This window comes from Hyperoodon ampullatus (assembly GCF_949752795.1).
Source record: "Hyperoodon ampullatus genome assembly, chromosome: X".
NCBI lineage: Eukaryota > Metazoa > Chordata > Mammalia > Artiodactyla > Ziphiidae > Hyperoodon > Hyperoodon ampullatus.
Genome location: NC_136913.1, coordinates 41,270,577 through 41,288,598, shown reverse-complemented (window position 1 = coordinate 41,288,598; position 18,022 = coordinate 41,270,577). Strand labels below are relative to the sequence as shown.

The 18,022-nt window shown below is 34.4% G+C and overlaps 1 protein-coding gene across 13 annotated transcripts in view; it reads right to left on the bottom strand.

Annotated features, from left to right (window-relative positions):
* KDM6A (lysine demethylase 6A) overlaps nucleotides 1-18,022 on the bottom strand; it is a gene marked incomplete at both ends in the record, with an annotated part of 208,861 nt that overhangs the window by 61,186 nt on the left and 129,653 nt on the right. For all 13 annotated transcript variants that reach the window (XM_079727668.1, XM_079727658.1, XM_079727664.1 and 10 more), the window contains 2 exons: nucleotides 10,568-10,602; nucleotides 14,663-14,717. In XM_079727668.1, the coding sequence (XP_079583794.1) occupies nucleotides 10,568-10,602; nucleotides 14,663-14,717 (90 nt within the window). The remainder of the gene's footprint in view (nucleotides 1-10,567; nucleotides 10,603-14,662; nucleotides 14,718-18,022) is intronic.

Here is an 18,022-nt window from a genome sequence, read left to right as displayed (position 1 = left end):
AAAATGCAAGTTTAAATGATATACTGCCTTCTACCCATCAGATTGGCAAACATAAAGTTGGGTAGTTCTTAGTATTGTGGGGATGTGAGTAAAGGAAAATGCTCATGCCTTGCCTGAAGAGAATTTACTCATGAAATTAGGTATGCAAATATGCTCCAATCTAACAATCTCACTCTTGGGATATATATACCAAAGGAACCTTCCCAGAGGTAATGTTGTAAATGGTACTATGTGTAGTACCAAGGAGATGGACAACCTAGGTCTATGTCACTAGGTGAGTGGAAATATAAAATACGATGGAGGCTTACAGCAGAACATTAAGTAGCAACTATAAATAGTATATAAAAGCAACATGAGTTTATCTGTAAAGGTGTTTAGTATAAAGTTAGTATAAACTTTTGTCTCTGGTAATGCTGAAGTAACACTTCAGACAGCTTTAAATTCTGGATAAAATATAAAAGTTAACTATCAGAAAGTACTGAAAAGAAACCAAAATCAGGCAAAAACAGAGAAGCTAATACTTAGAGGAAGGGAACGGCACTGGTTTAGTAACCCCATTTTTCTAGGATTTTCACCTGAAGGCAGGCCCCAACTGGTGTCTGGTTGGCTAGAACTCAAACAGAAATCAGCAATCTTACTAGCTTGAAGAATCAGAGGACAGACTTTGTAGCTACCACAAGAGCTGCAAGTGAGGGGAGAAGAAATCCCAGAAAGGAGAGGGAGAGAAAGAACAACAAATTCTGCAGTTAAACTGCTCAAATCCCTGGTTGACCACTGAACTATGCATAAACACAACAGATGTTCAGCAGCCTAAAAGAACTAAAGAAAGAGATTTAGCTGTTGCCAACCACAGGGATGACAAAGTTTCGTGTGTGACTTGAGCAAAGTTAACTGGCTAATAAAACAAAAATATCATCTTCAGAAAAATATAACAAAATCACTCTCCACAACGTATTATTCATGATACCCAGAATAAAATTACCAGACTTGTAAGAATCAGGAAATTTTTACTCATGTTGAAAAGAATAGGAAATTAATGAAAACCAGCCATGAAATGACTCAGATGTTGAAATTGCAAATAATTTTAAAGCAGCTATTTTAACAATGTTCACAGATGAAAAGGAAAACATAATCATAAGGAATGAATGGACCAAAAATCAGAGCACGTAAAGAGAAATTAAAAGAGAAACACAAGGAAATTCTAGAACTGAAAAATACTAATTTGAAATTTTTAAAAAAAGTTACTGGAAGGACTGAATAGCAGATTAAAGACTTAATTGGAGTCCAAGAAGGAGAAGAGAGAAATGGGGCAGAAAAAATATTGACAATATAATGGCTGAGAACTTTCCAGAAGTGATGACATCAAAATCCCACATCCAAAAGACTAAAAAAACCACAAGTAGTATAACTATAAAGGAAAAACCAATACCTAACTACATCATAGTCGCATACTTAAGAACCAAATGTAAAGAGAAGAACCTTGAAAGCAGCCAGAGTAAAACCACAAAATACAAAGGATACAACAAGAATGACAGCCAACTTTATGTAACCATATCAGTAACTGAATTAAATATAAATGGACTAGATATTCAAACAAACAACAGAGACTGCCAGACAGATTTACAAAAGTGAAAGAAAGCCAAAACCACAGTACTTGTAAGATATGCACTTTTTCATATAAGGATTCAAAGAGGCTGAAATAAAAGGATGGGAAAAGATACCATGTAAACTTAAGTATTAGAAAGCTGAAGTGACTAGATTCAGATCAGATTAAGAAGGCTTCAAGGCAAAGAGTATATTGCCAGAGAGAAAGAGGAATATTTCATAATGATAAAGGACATATCAGGATGAGATAACAATAACAAAGCTTCTAAATAAATGAAGACTGACAGAATTAACACTGATAAAATACAAAATCTACATAATTTCACCAACTGTCCCACTTATATCCTTTTTCTGGTCCAGGATCTAACTCAAAATCCCATGCTGTGTTAAATTAGCATGTCTCTTTACCATCCTCTAATCTGGGACAGATACTCAGTCTCTGACTTTCATTACCTTGACACTTAAAGCAGCGGTCCCCAACCTTTTTGGCACCAGGGACCGTTTTCGTGGAAGACAATTTTTCCACAGACCGGGGGTGGGGGTGGGGGTGGGTGGGTGGGTGGGTGGGGTGTGTTCCCAGGCAGTAATGCGAGCCATGGGGGGGGGGGAGGGGGGTTCAGGCGGTAATGCCAGCAATGGGGGAGCTGCAGATGAAGCTTCGCTCACTCGCCCTGCTGCTCACCTCCTGCTGTGCGGTCCAGTTCCTAATAGGGGTTGGGGACCCCTGACTTAAAGTACTAGCTAATTATTTTGAAGAATGGCCCTTTCAAATTAGTAAGCACCTTGTGGAAAGATATTCAACATTCCTCATACATTAATTAATTAAAATTCTACAGTAAGAAAACGGTGACCCCTTTCCCCGTTTATTTATTCAATTATTCATTTATAGCAATATGAATATATTTTATTCTATATCTTATATACCATTATTATAATTGTTTCTAAACTCGTGTCAGATTTGGTGATTAGAAACCCCGTTTCCCTCAAATTGGCTCCTTCATCTTTCCACGTGCCCATCATTTTTTGAGCACTTCCTTACTTTTTGGCATCACGAAATGATTCAGGGCTCATCTAGTAGTTTCCCTGCCTAAGCCCTGGAATCACCCACTTCTCCCCAAGAATTCCTGATTCCTTTTATTGAAGAATTGGATTTAGAAACAAAGATCTGGGTGCTAGTACGTTCACTGCTGCCAAGGTGGGTCACTGCTTCTAGGCCCTTGCAGCAAACAGAGCTAGGAAATATATTAATGTATACACACACACACACTTACGTCTCTATTTCTATCCAACTCTCTATTTCCATAAATAACCTATGTTCATAGTGATCCCTCCAATTCCAATCCAACAACACAGAATTCAGTCTAGCCTTTCTTCTTTTCTTACTTGTAAGTTCTCCGACACTGAAAATCTGGTCCTCACTATCCACAATACATTTACTTGTTTACCCTTAATATTTACATAAAATAGTCGCAGAATTTCTATTCATATCCCTGTGAGAAAGTAATTGTAGTGGAAGATTTGTTTACAGTTCTTTTGTCTCTAGCTTTACACTATACAGTCAAAATACTATTCTCCAAAGTGATTTAGCTTAGTTCTTTTCATCCCTACCCCTCAGTATACTTATGTTATTCATTTGTAATACAGTTAGGTTCATTTGTTACTGTTTACATTCTATTTTGGGCTAACTCACATTCTGGTTGGTAATTATTCAATGAATTTTGGGGTGGGTATGTGAAACATAACCAGGTTCTAGGAGTTAGAGCTACATAAAAAGTATACTCAAGATAAGTTCTACTCCCTACTACCCCATTCACAACCATTCCTGAGTAGGTAACCAACCTCACTTGTTTCTGGTTTATCCATTTTCAGTATTACCTGTGCACAAGTGGGACGTGTATCTTGCTTTGCACATACATAGTTTCTTTCACAAAGGGTAGCATATTATACTTTTATACTTCACATTTTTTCCACTTAACAGTATATCCTGGAAATCATTCCATATAGTGATTTACCTAGGTCTTCCTCATTCTTCTCTAAAGCTGCATGGCACTCCACTGCCTGAATGTACCATGATTTATACGTACAACCATTCTCCTATGTATGGACATTTAGGTTGTTTCCGATGTTTTGCAATCACAAACAATGCTCCAAAAGATATCTTTGTGACTATATATTTTCATATTTCTGGAGGTATATTTTCAAGGCAGATTCCTAGATTTGGGATTGTTGAGTCAAAAGGTAAGTGTATATAGAGTCTTGCTAGATTACTGCATGTAGTTTTGTTAGATTATTTTGTTCTAGATGGGGTGTACCAGTTTGCATTATCACAATGCATGAGAGTGCCTGTTTCGCTACCATAGCCACTTACACTTTTCACCAATCTGACAGGTAAGAAACTGTATTTCAGTGTGCTTTAATTTGCATTTCTTTAACTGGGTGCGTTTGAACACTTTTTCACACGCTTAAGGGCTGTTTTATCTTTTTTGGAAAGTGTCTGCTCATGTCATTCTTCCCAGTTTCCTATTGGGTCTTGTTCCATTGTCTGTCAAATTTTAAGTTTGTTATATATCAGGGGTATTAGCCCTTTGTGCTATATGTTGTAAACATTTTCTCCCAGTTTCATAGGTGTCCTTTGAATGTATGGTTTTTTTGTTTTGTTTTTTTGCCATACAGAAATTATTTTTATGTTGCTCAAACTGATTGGTCATTCTTTTTATTACCTCTGAATTTTGAGCCATAGTTTAAAAAGCTTTTTTCCTACATCAAGGTTGAAGAAGAATTAATGTTTCTTCTAGTACTTGTACAATATCAATGTTTACATTTTGATCCTAATTCATCTGTAGTAGTTTATTCCTGTGAATAGTTTGTGTTACGGGTCTAATTTTACCTTTTTCCAAATGGCTACCTTATTGTCCCAGAACCATGTATGAATAAATCTACCTTAGCTAAAGGAATGTAAGATATTAACTTTATCATATACTCAATTTCTCTATGTACACTGGATCTATTCCTGGCCTTTCTATGATATTTCACTGGTCTATTTGTCTAGTCATATGCCAGTACAATACTTTTAATCATATAGGCTTCATTGTAATATTTTAATATCTAGTAGGGTTAATATAACCCATATAATCCCTACCATCACCACCAGTGTTATTCTGGCTACCCTAGAATGTTTTTCCCAATCAACTTACCTAATTGCTTTAAAAAGTTTATTAGTAATTTTTATTGATGTTGTATTACATTTAAAAACTAACCTAAATTCCCATGAACATCTTTATACTATTGAGTCATAGTATCTCTTTTAAGTTTATTGTTAAGTATTTAATTACTTTGCTGTTATTATAAATGGCAATATTTTCTAACAGTGTGTGTTCTCTAATTATTGTTGCTGAAAGCTATTAATTTCTGTATGTGCTTCTAATTGATTTTTCTTGTCTAACTGCATTGGTTAATACCTATAGTACAATAATGAGGAGTAATGAAGACAGAGGGCATCTTTTGCCTTGCTCCTGATTTTTGTGAAAATGCCTCTAGTGTTTCCCTTTAAATAAGATACTGACTTTGGAATTAAAGTACATGAATTTTATCATGATAGGAAAGTAACCCTTAATTCCTATGTCCAAGAGTATTTTTAATTGGGAATGGGTATTGAGTTTATCAAAGGCTTCTTCAGCATCTATGATGATAGTGACTTGTTTTTACCTTTAGCTCTATTATTATGATGCATGATATTAATAGATTTCCTAATAGTCAATCAGCCTTATATTCCCAGAATGAATACCACTTGGTCACAGTATATTATTTGCTTAATGAGGTAACAGATTGTTTGCTAATATTTTACTTACTATATTTATACCAATATTCATCAGTGATAATAGTTTGTATATTGATTCTTTTTTGTACTGCCTTTATCAGGTTTAGGCATCAATGCTACACTTGTTTCAAAAAGGAATGGGGGGAAATAGTATGTCAGTTCCTCAAAAATTTTAACAGAATTACCACATGACCCAGTAATTCCACTTCTGGGGGTATATATCAAAAAAAATTGACAAAACAAATATTTGCACACTCATGTTCACAGCAGCATTATTCACAACAGGCAAAAGTTGGAAGCCACACGAGTGTCCACTGACAGATGAATGGATAAACCAAATGTGGTGTATACATACAATGAAATATTATTCAGCCTTTAAAAGGAATGGAATTCTGGCACATGCTACAATATATACAAACCTTAAAGACATTATGCTAAGAGAAATAAGCCAGACACAAAAAGACAAATACTGTATCATTCCACTTACATCAGGTACCTAGAATAGTCAAACTCATAGAGACAAAAAGTAGAATAGTGGTTGCCAGGGGCTGGGGGGAGGGAGGAATGAGGAGTTATTCTTTAATGGGTACAGAGTTTCAGCTTGGGATGATGAAAAAGTTCTGGAGATGGATGGTGGTTAGTTGCACAATAATTCAAAAGTACTTAATGCCACTGAATTGTATGCTTAACAAATGGCTAAAATGGTAAAGTTAATGTCAGGTATATTTTACAATTAAATAAAAAAGAAGACACCAAAGAACTGTGGCCTGTAGTTAATGTTTAGAAGCAGATTTTTGTTTCCATTATATTGTAAAAATATGCTATAGAATCAGTAAGTGCAGAAAGGACTTTAATTATTATCAAACACATAAGTCTCTCAAGGTCAGATTAAAAGCTGTTATAAGCCCCCTATCCCTCTCAAAAAAAGGAAAAGAAATGAGAAAGTTTCTCTCCATTTCTAGTGGTCTGGCATAATCTATAGAGTGCTAGAATTATCTGGTATTTAAAGGCTTGGTAGAATTCCCCTGTAAAACCATCTGGGCATGGTACTTTCTGTAGGGCATTACTTAATTTTCTGTTTCTTTTTATGAAAATTGGCTTTTTATAACTTTCCTAACTCTAATGAGGTCAATTTCTCTAATCTGTATTTCCCTGGGAAACAGTCCACTTTAAGTTTTCAAATTCATTTGCATACAGGTCTGCTAATCAGCCTTGTATGACTGTACTAATTTCTTCTGTTTCCATGGTTATCTTACTTTATGTATCTGTGCTTTATCTCTCATTTATCCTCCTGATCAAGTTAGTTTGTGGTTTATCTATTTTGTTAATTTTTTTCAGAATATTAAGGTTTTGGCCTACTAATTAGATCTACTGTTTTTCTCTCCTTTTCACACTATTCATTTCTTTCAAAAAGAAAATCTTTCTTCCTCACAATGTTGTTTTCCTTACCATGATTTTTGTTTGTTTTGTTAACATATTTCCTCACACTGAACTAATCTTGAATTCATGGAATAAACCCTAGGTAATCATGACATACTTACTGCATCTTTAAATGTCAGCTGGAATTTATTTTTCTTTCTTTAGAATTTTTGGATTTGTACAATATGCATAAATGAAACCAGTCTATAGTGTTTCAGTAATAAACTACTGCTAGTTAGAAGACAATGTTAAAAATGAAACTAGTAATTCTTATCAACAGTGTTATTCATAATAACATTATTTGTAACTATCTCTCAAGGGAGAATAGTTAAATTAGCTACAGTACATCTCTGCAAAGGGATATAATACAGCTCTACATGTACTGATAGGGAATGATTTCCAAAATATAATACTAAGTTAAAAAAACCAATTTAAACAAGATCAAGAGAGAACATATATAATGGGTTATTATTTCAATAAAATAAAGAAAAACAAATATATGTGCAAACATATATATGGATTTGCTTATATATACACTGAGATTCTCTGGAAGGATATAAAAAACACTGGTTATGGTGGTTGGTGGCTTTCGGGAGGGGAATAGGTGGCCAGGGAAAAGGAGGGAGGAGGATACTACACTGTGTATTCTTGCAGGCACTTTCATTTTGGATTATCTACTCAAAAATAAGCAACACTATAATAACAAAATTAAAAGGGAGAAATTCTTTACCTTTAATCTTTAAAGGTTATTTAGAATTTAGATGGTGACTTGTTCAAGTTACTTCATTAAAATCAAGAAAAAGAAATGAAGGCCAGTTAATACTATTATTACTATTAGGAAAAAAAATGGTTCTGGGGGTCTCAGCTAATAAAATGGGAAAGGTAAATTAAATAATTGATATAAATATCCAATAATTCATAATATACTTACTTGGAGATATGACATTATACAGAGAAACAAAATTATCTTTATTTAGATAATCTAAGAATGGGTGTGAGTGAGTTGACATGACATCTCATTAAAATTACCCAAACCTAAACAGAACTACCATATGATCCAGCAATCCCACTTCTGGGTACAGGTATATTTCCAAACGAAACAAAACCATTATCTTGATGAGATATCTGTACTCCTATGTTCACTGCAGGATTATTCACAAGAGCCAAGAATGGAAACAACCTAAGTGTCTGTCTCCAGATGGATCAAGAAAATGTGGTATATAAATACAATGGAGGGCTTCCCTGGTGGCGCAGTGGTTGAGAGTCCGCCTGCCGTTGCAGGGGACACGGGTTCGTGCCCTGGTCCGGGAAGATCCCACATGCCGCGGAGCGGCTGGGCCCGTGAGCCATGGCCGCTGAGCCTGCGCGTCCGGAGCCTGTGCTCCGCAACGGGAGAGACCACAACAGTGAGAGGCCCGCATACCACAAAAAAAATAAACAAAAAATAAACAAAAAAATAAATAAATACAATGGAATGATATTTCAGCCTTAAAAAAAGAGGAAATCCTGTCATTTGTGACAACCTACGTAAACCTGGAAGGAATTATGCTAAGTGAAATAAACCAGACAGAGAAAGACACATACTATATGATATCACTTATATGTGGATTCTTTTTAAAAAGGGGTGGGGGTGGGGAGTTGAACTCATAGAAAAGACAGTAGAAAGGGTTGCCAGGGGGTGCGGTGGAAGAAATAAGGAAAGGTTGGTAAAAGGGTACCAACTTCCAGTTACAAGACGAATAAGGTCTGAGGATCTAACATATAATATGATGACTATAGTTGATAACACTGTATTGTACAATTGAAGTTTGTTAAGACAATCAAACTTAATTGTTCTCACTGCCCCCACTTTAGAGATGTGAGGTGATGGGCGTGTTAATTAACTCAGTGTGGGAAATCACACATATATCAAATCATCACACTGTACACTTTGTAGGTAAGCCTTTTGTTTCCCTTAATTTTTCACCTGAAAATAAAAATCCTTGTTATAAGCACTGGAGTAGAGATTTTTTCAATCCTTCCATATGCATACAGTGTCATCTTCCTGTCATCTAATAATTATATACTCTGCCTAGCACAAATTTTGTTCTTTTTGTTTTGCTTAATGGGCACTAAAATTTATTAAATGAAAGAATCAGTGGGGGGAGGGTTCTGTACCCACATTACCTTCACGAAATTAAAAAAAAATTAACACCAACAGACAACTTCTCATCAGAAACAATGAAAACTAAAAGACAATGGAATGTAAATTTTAAAGTGGTCAAATAAAAATAATCAAATAGAATTCCATCTCAAGCAAAAGACATTCATTAAAAAGAAAGGCGAGATAACATCTGCTTTACCTAATGACAGACCAGGGAAATCTCACTAAGAACTAGAAAAGCTGGGGAAAAATCAGAGCTCATCCTTTTGAAGACAGCAGAGATCTCCTGAGGTAATGAAAACAGAAGGAGTTAAGACTCCAGGGAAAGAACTTTGGAGAGGAAGCTTATTTCTATAGCTGCTTTCACCCTGGGGCCTTTACTGATTTGGCAAAAATCAGCAGTTGGCAGGAGGCTGGGATTAGCGTTGGCAGGTAAAGACTCTGATCCACAACATGAATGTAATTCTCAAATGCATCCTCTCAAGGTGCATAAAATCCCTAGATTAGTAGAGTATCCAAACCTGAGTGTGCATCAATTCTGAGTCAGTGGATGTGCGCGCATGTGTGCGTGCGAGTACGCACGGGGGCGGGAAGGGTGGGCGTGCGCACAGATGGAGGTGTCCAGGAAACAGATGTTAATTGTTTAGACCACTCCATGGTGGCTCTGAAACAAAACAGACCTTAGAAATTACGTAGAAATATAACAGTATTTCTTTTCTAAAAAGCTGTTATAAAAATTGTTTTTTGGGTAAACTATGATTACCTAATATTTAGTCTCATACCAACTTATGCCTGATTTTCCATACCACTGCCTACCTAGACTAAATGTCTATGTTTTATGTCCTTTACCATATAACTAAGCAAAATCTGCCATACATAAAAATAAAATGTTCTAAAATTAAACTAAAAAAGTTTTTTAAATACAGCAGCCATAAAAGTAATGGTAATGACATCAAGAGGTTACTAATATGCCTTTCAAACAGTGATACGTGGAAGGGATATTTTAATCTTAAGAAAAAGTGAAACTAAAAACAATGCATTATAACAACCATCTATAAACATTGCGAAAAGAAAACTAGGCATTTCACATCAAGAATAAGAGAAATCTTCTTAAATACAGCCATTTAAGCTTGCAGATAGTTTGAGTTTAGAGGCAAATCATATTGAATGAAACGTCTTTGTACACAACAAGCACTCTGTGTAATAACTGTAACACTAAAGCAAAATCTTAACCACATTTAATGAGTATAAAATGTATGCAAGAAGTAATGCCCGGAACTCCATTAAATTATCTGTATATCTGATTCCACTTAAAATGGTATGGGTGGGCTTCCCTGGTGACGCAGTGGTTGAGAGTCCACCTGCCGATGTGGGGGACACGGGTTCGTGCCCCGGTCTGGGAAGATCCCACATGCCGCGGAGCGGCTGGGCCCGTGAGCCGTGGCCACTGAGCCTGTGCGTCCAGAGCCTGTGCTCCGCAACGGGAGAGGCCACAACAGTGAGAGGCCCGTGTACCGCAAAAAAAAAAAAGGTATGGGTGATCATTTTTGTTTGTTTTAAGTAAGCTAAGTTAAAACACTTACCTGGGTTTCATATAAGTGGGCAATGTGAAATTGAACTGCAAAGGTGATGGAAAACAAAAATCAATAATAATACAGCAGTAAATTTAATTAAGAATGTAAAATATAAGCACCATCTCTACTACACAGATTTAAGTAATTATAGAACATAGCTTTTATTTTTAATAACACAGTATATACAAACAAACATACACGAACATGATAAGAAACCACATGTATTCACTGTTGGCCATTACTAAATTTTGTCAATGTAATTATTAAAATTAATATTAAAATCTATAGCAAGTGGGTATACTTCTTACAAAGTTCAAAATGGCAACATTAAGCAAATGAAGAAAACTTTTATAACCTATACATTTCAAAACATGGTATTTAAAACTTGAGTTACAAGTCAAAAAAGAAAAAGTGTTTGATTAAAACAACAAAAATACCCTCCAATTTTTTCCTTATACCATATTTCATATCAATATTTATAAAGAAGTCACAGACAAGGATGACACAAGTAATAACACACAGAGGAAATAAGTTGCATTTCTCTATAGTTCTTCATAATCTTTTTTTAAAGTCAAACCACTTGGAAGGCAAGAATAGTAAACAATCTCAACATTAACAAGTATCTCTTGAAAATCAAATAAAAATATACGTATTGCAGCTTTTATTTTCAGCTCTTCCTGATACTGCACCACCAGAGTATGAATGATTCAACAAAAGCAACAATGAACCAGGAATCAAAACTGGATTCTGGTTTACTTAAGTAATATGATTTTCATCCTTCAATGACAAATCTTTTTTTTTTTTAATATTCTATCTACCTGGATTTCATAGCTGAATTTCAAGGAGTCTGGGAGCCTTTCAAAATTATATGCATAATATATATGTGGATCTTTAAAAACAACGTCCACAGCTATCATCAATTTCTCATCGCCATCATAAACTAACTCTCTCGCTGACTCCCATAACTGTAAGAGTCACCTGGGAGGCTTACTAAAAATAGAGATCCCTGAGATTATATTCAGTGATCCCAGGCAAGGCCTGGAAAGGTGCCTTTTTATTTAGTTCTGCAAGGGATTCTGATACCTGTTCCTAGACCAGCACCTGGGAACAGCTGAAGTAAATAAACATAAAGACCAAAACAAAATATATAATGAACTTTAATATCAAACAACATTTTTGGACCAAAAGTAAAGTACTGCACTCTCCATATATAATCATTAAATATCGTATGTTAAATAATCAGAAATGAGGCAAAATAAAAACGTCACCTTTAAAAGTTGAAAACCAACATTTTGTGAAAAGCACATAAAAATAATAATAAAAGTTCTACAGATATAAATATCCCCTTTACCTATATCTGTTTGAGGGTTTTTCTTATTTCCTAGTCCCCTTTTCCAACACAGCTCTCCTTGAGGGTTCCAGTCCATCTCACCTCACTACATCATTAGAGGGAGACCCGGTTACAGGTTAAGAGAATGAGGAAGAGATGGAAAATCTATGCCCTTCTCCCCTCAATCTTCCTACTACTCCTCTAACAAAGGTGACATGGAAAGGTCACATGGAAGAAAAGATCAGCAGCACGGTGGCATTCTATTACCATCCCAAACTTCCTCCAGGCTCAGCAAGGGCTTTCCTATCCTATGAGTTACTAAATCCAGTATCATCTTTTGTGGTATGAAAACCAATCTATATTTAAATTCTTAAAAGTCGTCTTCAAAGTGGAACATAACCATACAACTAAGAAAAAGCTCCACCTGGCAAGTCTCAATTAGAAGTAGAAATTTTTAACAAATACTGCCACAAAACGTTCTGAAATTAAACTTTTTTCAGAAATACATTATTTTTAGAATTAATAGAATTAAATCTAGAAGGAACAATTTTATCCCAAGGGGCAATCATATAATGAGAAGTCTCACATCACCATGATTCTACTTTCAAAACACAAACTGTAATTAACCCCTCTTAAATAGCTCTAGAAGCGGCAAGTGTATCTACTTATTTTCTTTAATTGCATAAATGAATTGTGCCATAAAACAGAAATCTCATACAGACTTTTTTTTAAAGCTCACTTTACTTTCTAAAATCTTCTGAACTTTGTAGCATGACAAAGTAACAAGGAAGATTTCAAAAAACAGTCAACGTCTGTGGCATATCTAAATAGGTAATGATATAAAAAATTCGTAGAGAAGTAAGCTTTACAAAGAAAATAAAGAGCCTGATGTTTAAACAGTAATAATATCTAGCTCAAATTAAGTAGTCTGTGTTTGCTAGTGCTCTGTGAGACATCAGCCATTATTACCATGGTTATCAAGTAGCTATGTTGATTGTCAAAAATAAACTACCCAAATCAACTGAACTATAATGGCCTAATGTCTCTAAATAAAGCACATGCCCTTCCATTAGAGTGACCACCAACCTGTTAGCACTCAAAGTTCTGAGTCTGGGGAAACACCTCAGTCCTGTGCAAAACAGGACATTGGTCACCCTCCCTCTTATTTCCCTTCTCAATAACCAACAGAAAGAGAGTCGTGGTAAGCTCGAAAATGTATTCATGACTGTTCAAACTGTCCTCTTCAAATTCAACAAGATCTGCCCTGTGGTACTCATTCTACATAGGTGTTTTCCTTCAGGAGCAATGATCTACAAGTAAGATTTAACTTCAACAGAGTAGAATAAAATGAGGATTTACAAAAATATTTAGTTTGAAGTTTATATAACGTCCCTCAAAGGTTATCATTCAAACTGACAAGTACGTATGAAAGTTAGTTTTCAGGCACTAGCTACAATCAATTAAATGAAAATCAGATTTTTTCTTATTCCCATAAATTAATTTTAAAAGGATTTTAAGGGTTCATATTCTGGATGGTTTATATAACCTGGATATATAATTAAGGAAAAAGTATAAAAAATTAATACTTTATAAATTAATATATCAATGAGTTAAATCCTTTTTCTAATTTATCCTCCTCTTAGAAACTAAAATATTGCTGCATTTCTTACCTTCCCACTATTTGTTCTGGAAGTACACTGATCAGTACTAAATCCTGGGTCTCATTGAAAGAAAATAGAATTCTTTTAAGTTTTCTCAGAAAATTACATTTAGTAGAATTATGAGATAATTAGTCTGGTCTAAGATAATGATTTAATCCACACTATGTCTTAATTCATGTTATATGCAAGTTATATTCAAATTTCTACCATTTTTTTTCACTGATTCAATCATTTGGGGGCATTTTTACCACTGAGACTTCTCTTCACTAAACTCCTTTCTATATGGTTAAAAAATGAAGTCACTTACAGCAAAATACTGACTCTGTAAAACCTAGAATCTTTTGACTGATCTGAAATTTTCATGAAGAATGACTCAATTTTTCATACACTCTAATTATAAATTTTATTGTTCAAGTAAGAAAGTTTTAAAGAAATCCAGCTTGAATCCAATGCATATTCTTTAAACTTTTATTGGCTACCTTAAAGTACACTAAATAAATATGCCAACACATACTTATTGATAAAGACATCATAATCAACCCAATCTGCTTTTGGAAACAAACATACATAGAAGCAGAAAATAAATGTCTAAAGAAAACCACTGTATCAGAACGTGCTTCACACATTCTTTTTTAATTAACTGAAAAATCTCACCTCAATCTTTATGTATGATGCTTAAAACTATAATAGAAAGTCAAAGTATATCTTCATAATTACCAATAATTTTAATACCACAAAGCCCGAATCAGAGAGCTAACACATATGAATCTTTGTATACTCAGTTCTCCTAAAAGATTGGCAAACCCTGTTTTTAATCCCCCCAAGTCATCTAAAATGTAATTAATACACAAATAATCAATCTTGTTCACTAGCACAGATAATTTAATTCAACAACCCAGTTCACTGGCATATCTATTTTAGACACAGGCTGCTGCTCATAATAACTGGTCTCACATGTTCCATTTGTACAAGTAGCCATGGCAACAAATACAGTTAGATTCAACAATTCCAGGGAAAAGAATTACACAGGATTTATGACTATTATTATTACTATTATTTGCCATGAAGTGATCTGAACACATGCAGAGAACTATGGTACTTAATAATACTTACTTTCAGCATTGGACAAAGTGCAGGGATTACAGTCAACCAAAGCTAACTGAAAATGCTGCAAGAAGAGATTGAGAAAATTAATGCACTAAATTCAATCATATAGATGTATTTTAAAATAATTTTCAGGTATATAAGGTCTAATATAATAATGAAACTATGCTATGCAAATAAAACATACTAGACAACCAACTAGCATTACCTTGAACATTTATTGCTGGCAACAAACATGTTGCTGAATATTTTCTTCAAACAGTTGAGAATAGAGAATTGGGATAAGAATTAACTTGATACCAAGTTATCCTACATAAAATTTTGTTTATATGGAAAAAGAATCAGGTTTTTAAGTCTTCTAGTAAATAGGAAGTATTAGGTCTAGAACACATCATTATTTTAAAAACTGAAAGTAAAAGTTCAATGGCATTAATGTATTAAACACCACTATCTCAAAATGATGTGAATTTTTTTTTAAATGACTATGAGAATTATCATAAAGGGTAAAACTATCTGCCCTTACTGATTCTTCAATTATTACTGTATTTAGTGTCTTTTAAAAGTATCTGAAGTACCACAAAGAATGCATCAAATAGCCACACAAAACCAATGCACATAAAGAAAACCACTGATACACATTTCTGCAAACTAAAGGGAGATGAGGGAGTAGGGTGGGGACAGCATGACCTCAGTTTCATTTCTAGTATCTAAACCAGATGCAAAATAGATGTACCTATTAAGACATAAATCAGCAGACATAACTATCAATTATGATCATCAACCCCCAAACCTGAAGATGCCACAGTAAAATATCTAGCACCCATCCATCCTTGCAACCAACAGAAATGAAATGCAATTATCCTTTTAGAATGTACATGCTCTTATATGTGTAGGCAATAATAAACCACTAATAATGTACAGCATCCACTTGTAATAATGTCATATAAGCCTGCCCACCCCCAAAATACATGCCAAACTCAAGGTGTAACACTTATCTTTAAGAATACAAATCATCATCAAGAACACTGGATGCCATCTGGCATCTAGTGTATCAACATTAAATCTGCTATATAAACTAAGAGAAGGCATACAAGTACTAGAAATGGTATAAAATATTTAAAATTTAAAAAAAGGTAAATCTCTTTGAAGTCTTCTAAAAAATATTTTCAGGAATGTATATTCAAATTTTCTGAGTCTCCACAAATTTTTACCATTAAAAGTAATCAAAAGCCAAAGTATACACCATTTTCTAAAAATTACCACTCCTATCCACAATCCAAACGCCTAAAGAGTTATATTTTTTTAACTGCTGGATAAACTGAAAATTGGTATGTACAATGACAACTTCTAGATATAAGCCCAAAAAGAACTTTCTTTATCAAAACTTTCTTATCAAGAGAAATCATCATCAGCAAGCTTTTAGTACTGTATTTCAGAACAGAATCAACAAAACTGCACTTGGTCAACTAGAACCCTCAATTAACAAAAATAAACTAATGTCAGCTACCCAGTGTTACAATGAAAGAAAAATTAGAAGGCATAATTTGGTATGAATCAGTAGTTATTACATTCATTCACAAATGTCTGTTGTGTGCTTGCATAATTAGGCTAGCCTACGTTTGCAGTATTTAAGGGTTGTAATATTCTGAATGGGCAAGCTACTAACGAAATGACTATGACCCTTAAATGTTAAATATTTAATCCATTCAACAAATACTTCAAGACCCTATAATGTCCTTAGGACAATGCAGATACTAGGGACACAATGATCAACAAACCAAGAGTGAAAAATTATTTGCCGTGATTGACCGAATGAAAAAAAAATCCAACATCTGAACACTTCAAGAACTGCTTTTATTTTCCCCTGGCCTACAAAGCAGATTGTATGTCCTCAAACATCCTTTTAGTGTGCTGCCATAGCAATAGAAAACAGACTATTTTAAAAAGTGAGTAGTATGAAAGCAAAGCACTCTTTATAACCAGTTGTTTTCCTCTAGACAAAAAGAGGCAGAGCAGCCACACATTCAGACTATACTACATTTCTAAGCCTAATCTATCCTGCCAGCGTAAATTAATATTTAGATAAAAGAAGACAGACCTTTCCTAGCTGAGCCAAAGGATACAAACTGACCTGCAAAGAAACATCCTTTAAGATGGCAGTATTTTAGTTTTGCTATTTCACTGAAATCCCACGAAGAGCAGAGATGCGTAATTCGAATTGCCCAACCTACATTTCATCTATCAATATTCAAGGTCCTGCAGCGAAAACTGGCAGAAGTAGTTCTGGACCATGTTTTACATAATTATCAATCAATCTTAAAATCAGCAATGAAGTCACTGACGCACCATTTCAAACCCAAAATATCATGAAATATTAAACATTTCCAAACCACAATGATGTCTAAAAATTAACTCAGCAAAAGAGTACATATTCAAAAACAGGCATGTGAGAATCAAAGAACTTACAGAATAACTACTTAAGTTTAAGAAACTAAGAACAGCCACACAAAACCACCCCACATAAAGAAAACCACTGATACACCTTTCAGTAAACTAAAGGGAGATGAGGGACTAGGGTGGGGATGGCATGACTTCACAGTTTCATTTCCAGTATCTAAACTGGATGCAAAATAGATGTATCTTTAACATATAAATCAGCAGAAATAACTATCAACTATGACAATCAGCCCCAAACCTTGAAGATGCCATGGTAAAATATCTAGCACCCATTGTTGCAGCTAACAGAAAGAGCTAGGAAGTAACTGTACCTCACACCGAAATATTGCAGTACTGAAACTGACTACTGCTGTGTGAAATACTTACTGCACAGTAGAGACTTCTGCAGTTCAAAGACTATATACAAACCTCAAGGCAGAAAGCATTCTATAGAAAATTAATTTCCAAGCAAAAAGATTTACCTAAGACTTTATTTTTCCTAATGTTAACAGTGATTTCCTTTTAATAGCACTTCTGGTCCAATTTAGTACAAGGTTCAATTCATTACAATTTCTGTTGACATCTTTATCACCAAAGTCACTTCCTCTTTAAAAGGTTTTGACTTGTTCAATATTTCAAAATAACTTTATAGTATTTCGCTTTCTATACACTAAGGAACTTGATTTCTATCTGGAGGGGGAAATCTATATTGATGTAATTAACACACAAAACTTGAGTTTCAAGACTTTATTTCCCTTTAAAGAGTTTTACTTCTAGTTATATAGTCTGTGATTATCTCACAATCTTTTCAACTCTAGAACCCTCCAACTGTATTCCCAACTCTGAAGACAAGCAATGAGATAACTTTTCATAACTGACAAATTATGGTTGTATGTATAAATTATTAATATGGAGCAATGTTTGGATTCCAGA